Source organism: Salmo trutta, chromosome 7 (assembly GCF_901001165.1).
Source record: "Salmo trutta chromosome 7, fSalTru1.1, whole genome shotgun sequence".
NCBI classification, from domain to species: Eukaryota; Metazoa; Chordata; class Actinopteri; order Salmoniformes; family Salmonidae; genus Salmo; species Salmo trutta.
The window spans coordinates 47,711,940-47,732,464 of record NC_042963.1 but is presented as its reverse complement, the minus strand read 5'-3'; the positions used below and the strand labels follow the sequence as shown (position 1 = coordinate 47,732,464).

Sequence of the window (20,525 nt, the reverse complement as noted above, 5' to 3'; positions counted from 1 at the left end):
TCCACAGCCCAGTGCGTCCTGTGCCAGCTCCACGCACCAGGCCTCCAGTGTGCCTTCACAGTCCAGAGCTTCCGGCGACGGTTACCAGTCCAGAGCATCCAGCGACGGTTACCAGTCCAGAGCATCCGGCGACAGTTACCAGTCCAGAGCTTCTGGCGACGGTTACCAGTCCAGAGCTTCCGGCGACGGTTACCAGTCCAGAGCCTCCGGCGACGGTTACCAGTCCAGAGCCTCCGGCGACGGTTACCAGTCCAGAGCCTCCGGCGACGGTTACCAGTCCAGAGCCTCCGGCGACGGTTTCCAGTCCAGAGCCTCCGGCGACGGTTTCCAGTCCAGAGCCTCCGGCGACAGTTTCACAGTCCGGAACCTCCAACGACAGTCCACAGTCCGGAACCTCCAACGACGGTCCACAGTCCGGAACCTCCAACGACGGTCCACAGTCCGGAACCTCCTGAGACGGTCCACAGCCCGGAACCTCCTGAGACGGTCAACGGTCAGGAACCTTCAGCGGGGATCAACGGTCCGGAGCTTCCAGGCAAGGCGTCCAGTCCTGCTCCAAGGCAGGAGCCTCCCTCTGCGCCAATGCCCAGTCCAAGCACGGCGTCCAGTCCTGCTCCATGGCCGGAGTCTTCTTCTGCGCCGGTGCTCAGTCCAGACACGGCGTCCAGTCCTGCTCCAGGGCAGGAGCTTCCCTCTGCGCCGATGTCCAGGCATGGTGTCCAGTCCAGCTCCAAGGCCGGAGCCTTGCCCTGCGCCGATGCCCAGTCCAAGCACGGCGTCCAGTCCTGCTCCATGGCCGGAGTCTTCCTCGGCGCCGATGCCCAGTCCAGACACGGCATCCAGTTTCTCTATGGTGAAGTAGGTCAGGGCGTGACTGGGGGGTATTCTAGTTTATTATTTCTATGTGAGGTTCTAGGCTATTATTTCTATGTTGGTGATTTGTATGATTCCCAATTAGAGGCAGCTGGTAATCGTTGTCTCTAATTGGGGATCATATTTAAGTAGTTATTTTTCCCACCTGTGTTTGTGGGATCTTGTTTTTGTGTAGGTGCCTATTTGCACTTCACTGTCTTCACGTTTCGTTTGTTCATTTATTGTTTTTGTATTTTGCTGAGTTTCACATTATAATAAAGATGTGGAACGCTACTCATCACGCTGCGCCTTGGTCCAATTATTACAACGATTGTGACACAGTCGAAAAACCATTTTACCGTTTTTGTCGGATACACTCAAAAGGTTTGTCTGGCAGGGGCTTGAGCCACCATAAGACCTCCAATTGTCAAAATTTGACACATGAAAGTCAATTCAGCCAATGACAAAATAGTACACTTTGACTGGGCTGCACTGCTATGCTTTAAATAAATTAAGAAAATTACTAGCTAGATCACAATTCAGCAAAAGTTCAAATGGGTCACGTTGGTGTCCTACTTGGTTTTAAAACATGCAGTGTGAGGCAGATATAAATGCCAGGTCCTGGTGGACCAGCCATCCCTGGGGACTACTCACAGCGGTACGTTTGGACAGTGGTAAACCGTCACTGGTAAACAATTTAAACATTTGGAAACTGGTTTAACTCTATTATATCATGGCTTTGACATCTGTCTTTGGTTAAACCCAGAACATAATTATGTCAGGGTCTTGCAAGGAATGTTATGAGGGCTACAGATTTATGATCTTCATTTGTTTCCGGTAACTGTTGGGTTGAAGTGGCCTTAGGTGATCGGAGCCCAAATTAGCATTTTCTGGATGACATTCTTAGACAAGATACATCAGTAGTTTACAGACATTAAAGTGTCTGTATGACTGTGCATCTGACTCGCCACAATGGGAGCACAAACACACACACACACACACTCCCCCCAGGGTTGGGTCCAAAATGAAAGCTTCAAACTATGCACTTAGCAACATAGACAGGTGTAGTATAATTACAGTGTAGGAGTACCACATTTGACTACATTTACCATTTCTTGAATGAGTTTGTAATGACACCTCACATTCAAATCTGCAAACACCTCTATGACATTTATGACTAATTTGTGTGCAATGGAAAGTACTGCAAAAATATGGTAAAACATACTTCACCTCACTCCCTACATAAAATGGGATCTGATTATGTTAAATAATTTACTAATTTCAGATTCAATTAAACTCCTTTTGAATTTCCTTTTTAACTTACATTCTTGTTTAATCACTTTTAGAACTATTCTTATTCCCTCAACTTAGAGTGAGCATCAAGTCCACATAAATACTGTCTAAATTCAATTCTGATTTGATATGATTCTTCCTATGTAATGTATCTACAAAACATTAACGTTACATTATAAAATGTATCAAAGATAAAGGAGCTCAATTCACATGAAGTGTGCATTTCACACAGACAAACACACACACACACACACACACACACACACACACACACACACACACACACACACACACACACACACACACACACACACACACACACACACAAACAAAGCACTGCCTTGAAATTTAACATGGTCAAACTGGCAAAGTAATAAGCACGGCAGGTGAGGAGACACTAATGTGCAACCATGGAAAGAAGCTGTGCTTCCTAGCTCTTTATGAGACAGAATCATGACCCCTGAAATCAGAGGTGGTTGGAGAGCGGCTACAGTATGTCTGGCCAAATGCCAGTCAAACTCAGGTCATATCTTCTTCAATAAATACGAGAAAAAGGGAAAACAATAAATGAATATGCTCCAGTTGTATGTAACATATCGGTTATTCATGTTATGATCAAATTCTATCTGATAATAATATAAATGATTGCAGTGCGCTACCACCTACGACATACATTTAGATATTTTACAGTGCGTGCCATATGTTGGCTATGTTTACTGTGTTTGTTCATCAATATGCACTCAGAGAACATTAGTTATAAAAAATACCTGTATATGGTACTGTATGTCCAATTTATAACAACTTACAAATAACTTGTTATTAACAACTATGGTTAGAAGTGGATGTTATCATGCTGTCAGACCGACAGTACAGTAGCAGACTAAAGCCAGATCAGTTCACTGAGACTGCTCCCCTGGTGATGTCACGGCTGGGATAGTTACCAATTGCCATGGGAGTCTGGAAAATAGCAGTGTGGTTCTGTCCACAGTAAAGGAGACAAAACACAGCAGTACCAGAGGCATTTTCCTGACCTATCTATGTATTTGAACTGGAAAGAGTGTGGCTCCATTATGAAAATAAGATACAATGTGCTCTAACATGGATGGATATCCATAGATCTTTTCACGGATAACGTCAAGGTTTTTGTTCATTATTCCCCACATGTTAGTCTTGGTTAACCCAATACTAAAATCTCACGTAATTTGCTCGTAGTCTGTCCACAAGAGATTATCCACATGTTTGAAACATCAAGCTGACCTTAAAAGTCCAACGATATCCATGCATTTTTCATTCTTCTAGAACAAATACAAATAAAATCAAACTCTTGTAAAACGCAGAAACAGTTGGAGAGATATAACAGGTATATTTAGGTAATAGAGGTACAGTATATCCTGTTTAGGATATTAAATCAATGAGACAGCGAGCTGTTAAATTGAAAATCATTTATGCAAAATAATTGGACAATTTGTTTTTCCTGAGGACATTTGCATATTATGTATAACACATCAAGTTTATGCCCAATGCCAGCTTGTTAACCAGCCAATACATCTGCCATAGCTAAGCAAGGTTGTTTTGAGTGATGGCATTAACCAGTTTTGGTTGCAAATCTCTCAGCACTCCTGTATATTATGACCTAGCTGGCATCCAAGAACAATACTAAAGTAGGCCTATTTGTTGCATAAATAAATTAACAATAATTATACAGCAATAAACCAAAATTGTGCCAGGAAGTAAGTAATATTATTGCCCCAGCTGGTTGAGCTCTGCCACTGAATCTGGTCTCAAGGTTCTGTCTCCCCCCACTTAGTAACATAAAAGCTATAATAATTTTAGGACAGAACATTGGCAAGCAGTCACTATAGACATTGCTAAAAGTAAAGACATTTATATAGTATTGTACATTTTGATCAGTTCAATGCCACTTTTAACAGGCCTTTCCTTTGATCAAAAGTAAAGCAAGGAAAAGAGGGAAGTAATAGTAATTAGAGATTCAATTACATTTTAATTTGTATTACATTAAAATCTAATCAAACACCAATTTTCATAAAGAACTCAAAGCAGTGCTTCCTGGTTTCTCTCAGTAAATCATAGCACATTTTCATGGAAAAAGAACAAATAACTTACTAGGCCTGTGTTCCCTCTTTGTTGGATGCATTACTGCTCTTGAGGTATGTTGTGTTGGTCACACTGCACTGCCTGAAAATGATGATTACCCATGTCCTCATCCTCTACAGCTTCTTTGATCCTGACGTATCATTAACCAATCAGACCCAACAGGCCCTCTAGAAAACCAGACCAGTGCCCTGCTCTCTAGCCGCCTTCAGCACATACAGTAATCTCATTGTACAAAAACACAGCGCCATGCATAACATTAGTGCCACATGGCATCTTTTAGGCCATCAGTTTTGCACAGGCAAGACCCTGTTCCTAATCTCATCAAAATGATTTTGGTCTAATGACAATGCATCATCTCTGCCATTGCGCTTTCTGTTTTAATAAACACGGTTCCATTATGAAGGAATAAAAAATAGACTGGATTGCAGATCAAATCTGTTTTCAAAGCCTAATTGCTGTCTCATATTAGATGGAAGAAATTACTATTGTTTTCCAGTGGACTTAAGGTCTATGACCAAGGCTGTAGAGACTAGTGCATTGTTTACTGTCTGGAAAGGAACAACAATGACTTGATCTTTGTAGGCTTCTGGCTTCTACTGGGTATAGTAACCTGTCTGATAAACAAACAAAAACATTCTGGGCAGTTTTCCCAGGTATTGCTGAAATCATATGTAATGGAAATCCAAAACACTTTTGATCCAAGAATGGCAGTGTAAACATAGAATTTAGAACATTTGTTTAAAATAATAGTTTCATCATATCTGACGATAACCCAAAATAGAACACAGGCCTACAACTGAGAGTGGGTAAAAGTGAAAGCATCAGGAAAAGGAAAAACAGGAAATGCGATTGATCTATTCCCGGAGTGATTCAGAAAACGGACCAGCGACCACTCAAAACATGTATGAATTTAATTTGCATCTACAAATTACATTCTTCCTTCTTCTGTCCACTCAAGTGCACTTACAGAGGCCCATGTTAACCAAGTAAACACTGAAACAAATACCATGGGGATTATAAAGATATAGAGGCTCATTCAATATCATGTGGTCAACAGAAGAGCACATAGATTGAGTGCCGGAAAAAATATTGCTTGATAACTACATTGAGTAGTACATCTTGGGATCAATAAAGTACTTATTCTATTACTACTACAATTACTACTACGGTGTTGACATGGAGAGACTACTTCAAATCAGTCAATCATTGATGACCTCAAGACTCCATCGATCTGTCCTGATGAGGGTGCATGGTGATTCATGTTTATGGTTCTATATCACTTAGACAGGATAATGAATGTTGCTAGCTTTGCCCTATGGTTTGATGTTAGCATGAGTGTAACACAAAACTTGAAAAGCTATTGTAAAGGTTGTTGTAATGTTTTGGAGCAAATTTGAGGGCCAGGTAATACCAGAAGTTACTCGAGAGTAACGAGGTCAGCCTTGGCACATTAGCAGATTTTTCGAAACTGGTTTGAAACGGTATCAGCAGACATTTGTTTTACTTGGAGAAGAACATTCCTTAATTATTCCCATATCATCCCTTCAAGACATAAAATTAAAAAATAACTGGAAGTGCACCAATCTTTAAGGAATACAAATTGGGTGAACATGGGAGAGACTTGTGATATTAACAGTATGAGGTCATGTACATCCACGATTGACCCAACATGCTACTGGCCAATAAAAACATTTGTTTTCCCTCTGCGTCACGTTCACTCTAGAGATCAACCAGTTCAGTTAAAGATAATAGAAAGCATAGAGATGGTGAAAGATTGAATAACATATCAGGGTTGCAAAGTCTTTTGAAGCTTGTGAGAAAAATGTGCATGTCAGTGTTGCAAATGGTGTTAAAGAAACAAGGGAGCAGACTAAAAACGCTTCATTTAACATGTAAAAATATCAGTATCTCACTTGCGTTCGATGACAAACCATACACGTGTCTGTGACTAAGTGTGTGAGGGGTTAAAACAGGTCTGTTTGTGTGTGGGGGACAGGGGTAGTCTGATCATGGTACATTGCACTCATATCTTCTCAACAGTCTCAATGTTATGATATGATAGCACATGTTGTGAGTTGTTCAACATCATGGTAATGCCAAAAATGAGCTGTAATTTTGGACATGTGAACAGTTAAAATATGGTTTTGCACAAATCTGATCACTAAGCCAATTCAGCTGTATCCGTGTTGAACACTGCCAAGGACAGATACGTTGGACATGGTTCTGGAGGAATCTTTTTGGGGGGGTTTCTGGCTCTCTCTCCCTAACAAATTGCTTGTGAGGCCCAGTCTTCTCCAAAGTCTTAATAATGCTAACTAACTATAAATATCACGAGGCTCCATTCACAACATCAGTTGTACCCAAAACAGTGACCAAAATGTACTAAAAAATGTGTATCGTTGTAAGAAATTCTGCAACACATTATTATGAATGGCAAAGAAATGCAGTATTTTCAGTTAATGGGAATATACTTTCCCAAGAGCATCTATGTACTAAGAGGGTACCTCTGAGTAATACAAATTAGTTGTGAAACTGCTTATAGCTAAAGGTAAACAAGCCTATTGCTGTGTTGTGGCTTATTATTACATTGGCCAGGTTGTACCTTTACTCTATAGACTTGAAGTTTGTCAACTGTTTATTTGCACCATTTGTGTTCCCATCTAACTGTTTTATGCCCCTTGGTGTCTTCAGTTCTGACTCATCCTCAGAAAATCCAACATATGAAATCCAACACATATCCTTGAAAATCTAAATTCACGAATTAGCTGTGTCATAGACAGTGGTGGACTTAGTTTTTGCGTCCTTTGCTTTCGGTTTTGTACACCAGTTTGAAACAGATGAAAATACAATATTTTTGGTTATGGAAAATATATTTCACAGCGTTTTAGATGGTACAATGATTTTCTACAAAATGACTGACTGTTTTGTCTCATAAACTGAAATGAGGAGAACTATTCGAATCTTACCAACCAGAAAATGGCGGAGCAATTTCAGCGTATTGCATCTTTAAGTTTAGTTTTTGTGTCTTTTACTTTTGGTTTTGTACATCAGCTTCAAACCAGTGGTGTTAAGTTAAGTAAAAATAATTGAAAGTGCTACTTAGTTTTTTGTGTATCTGAACTTTATTATTTATATTTTTGACAACTTTTACTTTTACTTCACTACATTCCTGAAGAAAATAATGTACTTTTTACTCAATACATTTTCCCTGACACCCAAAAGAACTTGTTACATTTTGAATGCTTAGCAGGACAGGAAAATTGTCCTTTTTACGCACTTATCAAGTAAACATCCCTGGTCATCCTACTGCCTCTGATCTGGCAGACTCACTAAACACACGTGCTTCGTTTGTAAATTATGTCTGAGTGTTGGAGTGTGCCACTGGCTATCCGTACATTAAAATAACAAGAAAATTGTGCCATCTGGATTGCTTAATATAAGGGATTTAAATTATTTATACTTTTGATACTTAAGTATATTTAAAACCAAATACTTTTAGACTTTTACTCAAGTAGTATTTTACTGGGTGACTTTCACTTTAACTTGAGTCATTTTCTATTAAGGTATCTTCACTTTTACTCAAGTATGACAATTGGGTACTTTCCACCACTGCTTCAAACAGCTGAAAAGACAATATTTCTTTGTTATGGAAAAGGTATTTCACAGTGGTTTAAATGGTACAATGATTTGCTACACTATACTTGCTTGTTTTGTCACATAAACGGTAATTAGGCGAACTATTAGAATGTTAGCGACCAGGAAATGGCAGAGCGATTTTTGCATAGTGTATCTTTAATGCAGATAACAAAATGTAAATGAAATACAGTAGGCCAACTATACATGACGAGTAAATATATGTTTAAGCACCACTCATGCATTGAAGCTATAGTTTTGTTTGGGTATGCAAACTTCGTATCTGTGCTACTGTAAGTACCTCTCAACATGCCTACCAGCCTTCACTTATTTAGATAGCTTACACTCGGCAGACTCACTGACATGTCTGTCCATCCACAGTAGGAGCTGATTCCCATTGGTTAAACACTTCATTTACTCCTCTACTTAATAACCCTGTAAATGCAGTATACTGTAACTATATGTCTCTGGGCACTGCCTTCTAAATTCCACTTCCAGGTGAAAGCAGTTCATCTTAGCCTTTATAAACCAGTCAGTGAGTCAGGACAGATACCTTTCGCTGTTGTCACTTCACAACAGCAGATTAGAAGGTAGCTCTAACTTTATGTAGTGTTGTGGTGGCTCTCTTGTCGTGATGTGTATTTTGTAAATTTCTAATCCCAGCCCCCATCCCCGCAGGAGGCCTTTTGCCTTCTGGTAGGCCGGCATTGTAAATAAGAATTTGTTCTTAACTGACTTGCCTAATTAAATAAAGGTAAAATAAAATTACAATTAAAATAATAAGTGCTAACATTGTAGCAAAATGCTTGTGCTTCTAGTTCCGACCATGCAATAATATCTAACAAGTAATCTAACAATTTCACAACAACTACCTTATACACACAAATGTAAAGGAATGAATAAGAATATGTACATATAAATATATGGATGAGCGATGGCCAAACGGCATAGGCAAGATGCAGTAGATGGTATAGAGTACAGTATATACATATGAGATGAGTAATGTAGGGTATGTAAACATTATATAAAGTGGCATTGTTTAAAGTGGCTAGTGATACATTTATTACATCCAATTTTTAATTATTAAAGTGGCTAGAGATTGAGTCTGTATGTTGGCAGCAGCCACTCAATGTTAGTGATGGCTGTTTAACAGTCTGATGGTCTTGAGATAGAAACTGTTTTTCAGTCTCTCGGTCCCAGCTTTGATGCACCTGTACTGACCTCGCCTTCTGGATGATAGTGGGATGAACAGGTAGTGGCTCGGGTGGATGTTGTCCTTGATGATCTTTTTGGCCTTCCTGTGACATCGGGTGGTGTAGGTGTCCTGGAGGGCAGGTAGTTTGCTCCCGGTGATGCGTTGTGCAGACCTCACTACCCTCTGGAGAGCCTTGCGGTTGAGGACGGAGCAGTTGTCGTACTAGGTGGTGATACAGCCCGATAGGATGCTCTCGATTGTGCATCTGTAAAATTTTGTGAGTGTTTTTGGTGACAAGCCAAATTTCTTCAGCCTCCTGAGGTTGAAGAGGCGCTGTTGCACCTTCTTCACCACGCTGTCTGCGTGGGTGGACCATTTCAGATTGTCAGTGATGTGTACGCCGAGGAACTTAAAACTTTTCACCTTCTCCACTACTGTCCCGTCGATGTGGATAGGGGGGTGCTCCCTCTGCTGTTTCCTGAAGTCCACGATCATCTCCTTTGTTTTGTTGACGTTGAGTGTGAGGTTATTTTCCTGACACCACACTCCGAGGGCCCTCACCTCCTCCCTGTAGGCTGTCTCGTCGTTGTTGTTGGTAATCAAGCCTACCACTGTAGTGTCGTCTGCAAACTTGATGATTGAGTTGGAGGCGTGCATGGCCAAACAGTCATGGGTGAACAGGGAGTACAGGAGAGGGCTGAGAACGCACCCTTGTGGGTCCCCAGTGTTGAGGATCAGCGGGGTGGAGATGTTGTTTCCTACCCTCACCACCTGGGGGCGTCACGTCAGAAAGTCCAGGACCCCAGTTACACAGGGCGGGGTCGAGACCCAGGGTCTCGAGCTTTATGACGAGTTTGAAGGGGACTATGGTGTTACATTTTACATTTTAGTCATTTAGCAGAAGCTCTTATCCAGAGCGACTTACAGTAGTGAATACATACATTTCATACATTTTTTTTGTCCTGGCCCCCCGTGGGAATCGAACCCACAACCCTGGCGTTGCACACACCATGCTGGCGTTGCAAACACCATGCTCTACCAACGTCCCCTTTTCAGGACCCTGTCTTTCAAAGATAATTCGTAAAAATCCATATAACTTCACAGATCTTCATTGTAAAGGGTTTAAACCCCGTTTCCCATGCTTGTTCAATGAACCATAAACAATTAATGAACATGCACCTGTGGAACGGTCATTAAGACACTAACAGACGGTAGGCAATTAAGGTCACAGTTATGAAAACTTAGGACACTAAAAGAAGCCTTTCTACTGACTCTGAAAAACACCAAAAGAAAGATACCCAGGGTCCCTGCTCATCTGTGTGAACGTGCCTTAGGCATGCTGCAAGGAGGCATGAGGACTGCAGATGTGGCCAGGGTAATAAATTGCAATGTCCGTACTGTGAGACACCTAACACAGCACTACAGGGAGTGTTAAATTTGTGTTGTTTGAACTATCAGTCTGGTTCTAAAATGGTGTGACGGTAATCGTCTTCCCCTGTTGCGTTCCTCATAACGAGACTTTCGCTGTGACTGACAATGTTGTTTTCCCTTCCTGAAAACAGAGACAGCCCAACCCAGAGCTAAGACATTGTAAGAGATATGGATCTCAAATATATTGGACAAACTCAAAACTCAATGAGGCAGAGCACTACTCTATTGCTCTTAAGTAACCCTAGCGTAAGATATCTGTAGCTGCAGCAATAAACAAACTACTATCAGGAAGCTTATAAAAACTTAGATAACCATAGGGTCTAGTTCTCTCATGGTACAATATTATGCATAATTCAGAGTCCAAAGCCGCGGAGCCGCGATACACAGCTCTGAGACCACCGTACACCCCAACGCCGCTCCATTCATTTGAATGTGGTGACAGTTGGAGAAATTGCTTGAGTTGTGCTGCAAATTCTTAAAGTATGAAAGCCAATGGTCCAATATTCTAGAACACTGCTGTGTGGACGCGTACCAATTTTGGACTCTGATAAGCGCTTTAGCCTTTAGTCTGAGCTACTGCATTTACTGCCAACAGCCAACGAGGTTGTCTGAGTATGGACTTAGTGCTATAAACAACGCCAAAATAAGTTCACGGTGATCAGAGCGCTACTGGTGAGAGGATGTAGAAAATAACTAAACCAAGCAAACCTACTGTATTCTACACAGGTAGGACCTATGTATAGCACTGAGGAGGGTGGTGAGAGTAGCTATAGGCGGACGGGCTCATTGTAATGGCTGGAATATAATAAATGGAACATGTGAGTCAAACGTGGTTACCATATGTTTCATCTGTTCCATACCGTTCCATTAATTCCATTCCAGTATTTACAATGAGCCTGTCCTTCTATAGCTCCTCCCACCAGCCTCCTCTGATGTAGCACTAACACAATAGGAGATTCTTAGAGGCTATCCCCCTGGTTTTGGCAGAGCACTACAGGCTCCTACAAACGTGCTGCTTGGTCAGTCAAGTTTTTGTTTTGCCTTAAGAAACAACTAATATTTAACTTAGTGCCAGTGCTTCATACGTACTTCAAGTCTGGTCCAAGAGTTACTTTAGCACAATAAGCCTCTCTAACACCAGTCTATATAGGTTTAAAGTATGGTCAAAAGTCATGACAATAATGCTATTAGTCTCAGCAGGGCCACAGGTTGAATTAGCTTACCTGAGCTGCTTACAGATCATCCAGTCTAACCTATTTGACTAGAATTCTCAGGCATGTGGAGTCTAGAGCTCAGGAGACGTTGGCTGCGTCCGAAATGGCACCCTGCTCCCTTTAATAGTGCACTACTTTTGACATATCTCACTCAATTCATTGCCTCGTTAACTCTCTCGCTGGACTACTAACTCTTCCTGAATGTGCCCACCCGGCTCTCTTCAGGGGGCGCATCGTAAAGCAGAGATGTGAACGGACTGTCAGCATGTGACCTCTCTATACACCCCCAGTGTCTCCACAGGCCCCCAGGGCACCAACTTCTAAGGAAGCGTGTAAGCTGGGAGAATGGGTATGGATCTGGGGGTTAGGAGCACGAAAGAAAGTAAACTGATATACCCAGCCTTTTTGTGGTCTGGGAAACCTTGACTGCTGAGGCATTGGGGACCTTGAGGTTTCATAGCACACGTAAAAACGACCTAGGATGTATGTGTAGCCTATACAGTATCTGTCGAATGTCAATGGTGCTTTTTTTCTTGGGAAACGCTCAAAATTACGCACCTTACCTTACCTCACACCACATTCTTTTCTTGACAGCCAAACAGAATAATATGCACATTGCACAGATCCTGCATCTTATTATCCTTTTATAGCTATGTTCAATGTTTCTATTGCAGCAGCTGCAGACTATTGCACAAGTGATTATTAGTTGACGTGATAAAAAACAAGGAAGAAGGAAATGAAAGAGTGGAATGGTTCCTGTTTTCTGTCAGGTACCATACATCTGCCAAAACTATGAGTGACTGATTGGAGTCAATAAAGCTTTGTTACAATATATTACCAAGATTTGTTTAATGATTTAATTTAACCATGCAAGTTATTGAGAAACACTGGATACTGTAGGCTGTATATCACAGGCATACCAAAGGGTGCACATTTTCACAGATAGTATGCACAATGTATTTGTCAGTTACTGAGCAGAAGTTTCTGTGTGCAGAAACAGGTAGGCTAGTCTAGATGTAAGAAGTTCAATTATACTAACTGGGTTAGGGAAAAGTTGTACTGGCTTAAAGAAAGATTAGGCTATAGTTAAGTCCACACTAAGTCCACATTGTAGGCCAGTGGCGATTGGTGCCGTTTAAGATGAGGGAGGACAATTATTTATTTTATGAGCATGGCCTTATTTCTTTTAAATCATATTGGGTGACAGTCATTCATATTCCATTCACCCAGTTCAATGTAACATCAATAGGTTTAGGCCACTACATGATACTCAAATTTTCCTATACCAATCATGAGGTTGCTTTCTATGAATTAAAGTTTACAACGTGCACAAGTCGAGAGAAATTTGAGTAATCAAGGTGACAGGGGGTAGATCAGCTTTAATATTGCAGACAGATCGTAGTTTCCATCAATGTAATTGTCTGCGTCATTTCCAATCACCCATATATTTTTGGGATAAATATATATATTTATATATATATATATACATACATACATACACATATACATATAAACATGCATACATATACACATAAGCTAATGTTCAAAAGTTTGGGGTCACTTAGAAATGTCCTTGTTTTTGAAAGAAAAGCACATTTTTTTGTCCATTAAAATAACATCAAATTGATCAGAAATACAGTGTAAACATTGTTAATGTTGTAAATGACTATTGTAGCTGGAAACTGCCGATTATTTATGGAATATCTACATAGGCGTACAGAGGCCCATTATCAGCAACCATCACTCCTGTGTTCCAATGGCACGTTGCATTAGCTAATCCAAGTTTATCATTTTAATAGGCTAGTTGATAATTAGAAAACCCTTATGCAATTATGTTAGCACAGCTGAAGACTGTTGTCCTGATTAAAGAAGCAATAAAATTGGTCTTCTTTAGACTAGCTGAGTATCTGGAGCATCAGCATTTGTGGGTTCGATTACAGGCTCAAATAACTATCTCCTGAAACTCATCAGTCTATTCTTGTTCTGAAAATGAAGGCTATTCCAAGTGAGAAATTGCCCAGAAACTGAAGATCTCATACAATGCTCTGTTCTACTCCCTTCACAGAACAGCGCAAACTGGAACTAACCAGAATAGAAAGAGGAGTGGGAGGCCTCAGGTGCATAACTGAGCAAGAGGACAAGTACATTAGAGTGTCTAGTTTGAGAAACAGACGTCTCACAAGTCTTCAACTGGCAGCTTCATTAAATAGTACCCGCAAAACACCAGTCTCAACGTCATCAGTGAAGAGGCGACTCCGGAATGCTGGCTTTCTAGGCAGAGTTCCTCTGTCCAGTGTCTGTGTTCTTTTGCCCATCTTGATCTTTTCTTTCTATTGGCCAGTCTGAGATATGGCTTTTTCTTTGCAACTCTGCTTAGAAGGCCAGCATCTCGGAGTCGCCTCTTCACTGTTGACGTTGAGACTGGTGTTTTGCGGGAACTATTTAATGAAGCTGCCAGTTGAGGACTTGTGAGGCGTCTGTACAGATATTTATTTTAATTTTATTTCACCTTTATTTAACCAGGTAGGCCAGTTGAGAACAAGTTCTCATTTACAACTGCGACCTGGCCAAGATAAAGCAAAGCAGTTCGACACATACGACAACACAGAGTTACACATGGAGTAAAACAAACATACAGTCAATAATACAGTAGGAAAAGACTATATACAGTGTGTGCAAATGAGGTAAGATAAGGGAGGTAAGGCAATAAAATAGTCCATAGTGGCGAGGTAATTACGAAAAAAAAGAAAAAAAGAAATATATATATATATATTCATACATACATACATATCTTTAAAAAATATATTTTCCTTTATTATTTCTCGCAAACCCTACCACCCTTCCCCTAATTGGAGTAAACTAATGGACAACAACACTTGGGCTTCTACTTCCAGCTTATACATACTATTTACATTTTACGGACACAATCTATTTTACAATATTTCTATTTTGTTTGTTTTTAGTCCTGGCCTTCCAGGTGACAGATATTGACACATTCCATTTCTCCTTGCAGACTCTTGCCTGCATTTAGCTAACCTAGGGTGTAATCATTAGTTCAACAGTTCCAAACAAGAGTTTCTATTGGACAAATTCAGGTATGCTTATCCCCATTTCGTTCCGTTTGCATCCGTTTAAGAAACGTTGTTCAACAGAATTGGAGGAATGAATACACCCCTCACAAACACACTTCACTTTCATAGCAGCCATGTACAAACAGCATGATCCCTTTGATCATTGTATAATTCCTTCTCGCATCGAAGCACTCTCCTCCTCTCATCTTTTCCCTGTGCTTGTTGACTTCAGTGCACAACACATCAGCTGTCTGTGACCAGGAAAAAAAAAGGTTCCAAGCCAAACCTTCATATCATAACCGTTAACCGCTTCACACAGCCTACATCGGTGTCACCATAATAACGTCATAGTCAACATAGCTACTAGAACTAACGGGTTAGTAAACCAACTACAATCATCCAGTACAGTGTACAGTTAGAGCAAGTAGTTTAGCAGTTACACCGGTGGGCCCTGGTGGCAATAAATTAATACAACCAAAAGCTTACCTTGACATGGAAGAGTTCCAGTGTTGGATAGCCATAGCCAGCTAGCTAATATAGCATCCCTTTCTGTTTGAGCCGGGTGTTTGAGTAGGCTAAACTAGCTAGCTGCCTTCACTAGCTAAGTAAGTGAAAGTGAAAAAAACACAACGAAATATAGCCAGCACTCTATCTCTCTCTTGGTTCTCCTTCATTTTCTTAGAAATTAATTTGTGCGAAACTGTTCAACTATTGTCTTTCTCTCTCTTTGAGTCAACTACCCACCACATTGTATGCATTGCAGTGCTAGCTAGCTGTAGTTTATGCTTTCAGTACATGATTAATTCTCTGATCCTTTGATTGGGTGGACAACATGTCAGTTCATGCTGCAAGAGCTCTAAAGGTAGGAGGACGACCTCTGGAAGTTGTCATAATAACGATGTACGTCTATGGAAGGGGGTAAGAACCATGAGCCTCCTAGGTTTTGAAGTCAATGTACTCAGAGGAGGACAGAAACTAGCTGTCCTCCGGCTACAACATGGTGCTACCTTACAGAGTGCTGTTGAGGCTACTGTAGATCTTCATTGCAAAACAGTGTCTTTTAATCAATTATCTGGTGACTTGAATATATTTAGTATAGTTTTATCTAAATATTATAACTTTTTTAATGTTTCACAATAAAAAAAGAAAGGAAATTAACTGAGGAGGATGGTCCTCCCCTTCCTTTTCTGAGGAGCCTTCACTGGTGTAGGCTATGGGGCTCCCGAGTTGCGCAGTGGTTTACGGCACAATAGGTGCCACTACAGTCCCTGGTTCAAATCCATGGTTGTATCACATCCGGCCGTGATTGGGAGTCCCATAGACCGAATTTGTTCATAACTGACTTGCCGAGTTAAATAAAGGTTAAATAAAAAAAAGAAGAATTAAAAAAAAGTGAGAAACACCTGATTTCAGTTAGGCTTATTTCTGAAGTCTGAATAAAAAGAAAATAGGATAGGTTAAGATAAGATAAGATAGGATAAGATAATATAAGATGGGATAATATAAGATAGGATAAGATAGGATGGGATAAGATAATATAAGATGGGATAATATAAGATAGGATAAGATAGGATGGGATAAGATAATATAAGATGGGATAATATAAGATAGGATAAGATAGGATAGGATAAGATAATATAAGATAGGATAAGATAAGATAGGATAAGATAGGATGGGATAAGATAATATAAGATGGGATAATATAAGATAGGATAAGATAGGATGGGATAAGATAATATAAGATGGGATAATATAAGATAGGATAGGATAGGATAATATAAGATGGGATAATATAAGATAGGATAGGATAAGATAATATAAGATGGGATAATATAAGATAGGATAAGATAGGATGGGATAAGATAATATAAGATGGGATAATATAAGATAGGATAAGATAGGATGGGATAAGATAATATAAGATGGGATAATATAAGATAGGATAAGATAGGATGGGATAAGATAATATAAGATGGGATAATATAAGATAGGATAAGATAGGATGGGATAAGATAATATAAGATGGGATAATATAAGATAGGATGGGATAGGATAATATAAGATGGGATAATATAAGATAGGATAAGATAGGATGGGATAAGATAATATAAGATGGGATAATATAAGATAGGATAAGATAGGATGGGATAAGATAATATAAGATGGGATGGGATAATATAAGATAGGATAAGATAGGATGGGATAAGATAATATAAGATGGGATAATATAAGATAGGATAAGATAGGATGGGATAAGATAATATAAGATGGGATAATATAAGATAGGATAAGATAGGATGGGATAAGATATGATGGGATAGGATCAACTTTAATGTCCCCAAGGGAAAAAGTGTCTTAGACACACAGTACTGCTATATACAAAATGTACACATGTACATTGCACACTCAGTATAATACATAACTTGCACATTACACATGTTATACATAGGCCTAGCCTACACAAATAAACGAACTGAACATGCTATTCAAAATGACATCTTAAGAGGCTGTGTACTACTGAAGCTTCAAGATTTTCCCCATAATTTGCTTCCAAAACCTATTTCCCCTTTCATTTTTCAGTATCCAATACCCCGTATACCAATAGGCATACACATCAAAATGCATGTACTAACATCATCCTATGTTTATCACTGTTTATGATTTAATTAACAACCATGTCAAAGCACTTTTCATGACGAAAATAAAACGATTAGGCGCGAAAAGATTTTGTATTATTGGACATAATTGGGACGTACTGTCATTAAAGTCAACATGGGCAAATACAACAGCCACAAAATGTCCATCGTGTCTTAATAATTCTGATACAGTATGTCAGAAAACACAGGATGACACCCACACACAATTCCCGTTGGTTGGCATATTCTGTTTGGCCGTATTGGAAAATGGTGAGGAAGGTGCGTAACTTGACAAGCGTTTCTAAAGAAGCTGAGCGGTAAAGGATAGTGCTTCGGCATCATGTCAATGATATTGAATGTAATGTACCCTACGGTCGGACATCAATCATGGTGTTTGGCATTAAAAGAGGGAGAATGTAAGTAGTGAATGACTTTCCTCATGTATGCATACTTTTCAAAAAATCTGCGGACAGAAATAAGCAGATTCACACCATTCGTTTTCTTCTGACTTGCCACTGGAATACGCACACCACGCCAGGCGTAATAGGCGTTTATCCAAGAAAGACATGCAAATAAAAGACAGCCTATAACAAGGAAGTGAGTAAGAAAATATGCAATTCCGATGATAACTTACTTTTGGCTTCTTCATATGGAATGAGAGGAGTAAATCCAATGTAAGCGAAACCCTATTTTATCTTACTTCTGCGGGGAGGAAAGGGGTTTTCATCATCCCGTGTGCACATATCCAATGCCCTAGTCAGTAGCCTAGTATCCAAGCAGGGAAAATAATCTTAAACCTTACAAAACTTCTGCAATGAGCTCTGTTGAGGATAGATATGGTATCCAAATATACACATCACAGGGAGCGCATTAACGGGTCCTGCGAGATCATAGTGAGTTGGTGGCTTTTTTTTACAGGGAAACCCATTTTTATAGTTGCTTCAAGTACCGCCCACAAGAACCGTTCCGGTCAGTCTGCTGAGCTCCAACGTCCATCATACAGTCCTCCTCGACGGCCCCGATGAAAATATTGAGATAAACTTCGCTTTACGTTGTGAATGAAACCACTATTACTATATGTAACATATACATATATGCCTACAGTGGCCTTATTATGATAACTTCCATTTGTCTGAAAATACCTGTCCACGCCTCATGTTAGACTGCCCGTTGGCACATCGCTATGTAATTTATCGTTAGAACTTGACAGACCGACACTCGAGATGCTGGCACATAAGGGGTTTCACTTTGAATGTCAGCCATGGAAGCATATCGATTTATTGTAGAGGAGTTAAAGTCGTAAAGTCAAACAGTCCAAATGTACAGTAAAAGTCAATAGGAAATGCAGTGGTTGATGCATGGTCATATAGCCGGTGAGAACGGGGTTCTGACCCATCACAATTTATAGGTATGACCATATCAAGAGTTATATAATATATATATTTTTTTCTCATATTACCCACCTTGGCAAAGTAATCTTATGGCTCACATGAGCCTCATTTGGAAAATATTATGGCTCACATGGGCCTCATTTGAAAAATCATTCAGTTTAGAAAATGTTAATTTGCAAAACAATGCACATTTCTTACAAAACTTCAGTAGGTTATATGTGACTCCTAGCACACTTCACTTATTGGCACCATAAGATTAATTTAATCATAACTGTTTTATTGCAACAATATCCTTTGAAAGCTTTGTCAATATTGTAGCGACTTTACTACACCTTGTGACCTCTGAGAGGTTCAGATCACTTGGAGCAATGGCTAAGCTGTTGGACTGGTAGTCACAGCAACCCAAGTCTGAGTCCTGGTCGGGCTATACCACCCACATTTTCTGCACTAGTGTCAGAAATGGGATTGCCGCCATAGATATAGAACAGATGACTGGTTTCCACTAAGCAGCGCTTAGCGTTCGCTCCGACTAGTTCCATACAACCAAATGTCTGCAATTTAGCTGCCAATTTTAATACTCCCAACTGATGTTAATTGTTGCTAGGGGTCTTTCATTGGATCAGAATGTAGACCAGATGCATAGAACACCAGTTTATAGAGGTGCCAAAGAACTGCAGAATGTAAGGTAATTGCATGGAGCAGTGTTTGTTAATCCTGAATTGCAATTAAGAAACAAAGGGGTGCACATTTTTGTTTTCGCCTAAGCGCTACACACCTGATTCACATCAAATTTAATGATGAGTTAAAGTGGTAATCCTTAGTTGAAACCACAACAAAATGGCACCGTGCCTTTGTTCTGGTGCTGACCGAGACATGGATAATCCCAAAGAACACTGATACTCCAGCTGCACTCTCTTCATCTGACTATGTGTTTTCTCATAGTCCGGGAGAATCTGGTCGTCGCATTGGTGGCACAGGGATACTAATTTCTCACTTGTCCACCTCTTCATTTGAATTCCATACTGTTACTGTCCACTCAAGCTTAACATTGTTGTCTTCCACCTCTTTCTTTCTTTCCACTCCTTTCCTCTTTTGACCTCACCCTTTCCCAGTCACCTCCTACTTACAAGGCAGGCAATGCGCTTGACCTCATCTTTACTAGAGACTGTTCACCTACTAATCTCACTGTAACCTTCCTTCAGGTCTCTGATCACTACTTTGTTTCCTTTTCTGTCTCCTCCAACTCTAGCCACTCAGCCCCTACCCAGATGGTCATGTGCCGTCACAATCTTCACTCTGTCCCCCATTACTCACTCGTCTTCTATCCTATCATCTCTTCCTTCTGCTAAATCCTTCTTCCTCCTGTCTCCTGATTCTGCCTCTTTGACCCTACTCTCCTCCCTTTCCACATCCTATGACTCTCACTGTCCCCTTTCCTACTGGCCGGCTCGACCCGCCCCTCCTGCTTTGAGGCTGAGTGACTCATTGCGAGTTTACAGAACTGGGCAGCTGTGAGAAAATGGAGGAAAACGTCAGGAGGACCTATCATCCTTTTACTCCCTCATCTCTACCTTTTTTCTGCCTCTGTACGCACTGCTAAAGCCACTTTCTATCACCCTTCTGTCACCTTCTCCTGCCTCCTTAATCTTCCACCCCCTCCCTCCTCTCACTCTGTGGATGACTTTGTCAACCAC

General features: G+C 40.3%; 1 protein-coding gene across 2 annotated transcripts in view; it reads right to left on the bottom strand.

Annotated features, from left to right (window-relative positions):
• kitlga (kit ligand a) overlaps nt 1-18,337 on the bottom strand; it is a 36,915-nt gene extending 18,578 nt beyond the window's left edge. For both annotated transcript variants that reach the window (XM_029759199.1, XM_029759200.1), the window contains exon 1: nt 18,075-18,337. In XM_029759199.1, coding sequence (XP_029615059.1) covers nt 18,075-18,089 — 15 coding nt within the window. In that variant the 5' untranslated portion in view covers nt 18,090-18,337. The remainder of the gene's footprint in view (nt 1-18,074) is intronic.
• Between the last annotated feature and the right edge of the window lie 2,188 nt (nt 18,338-20,525).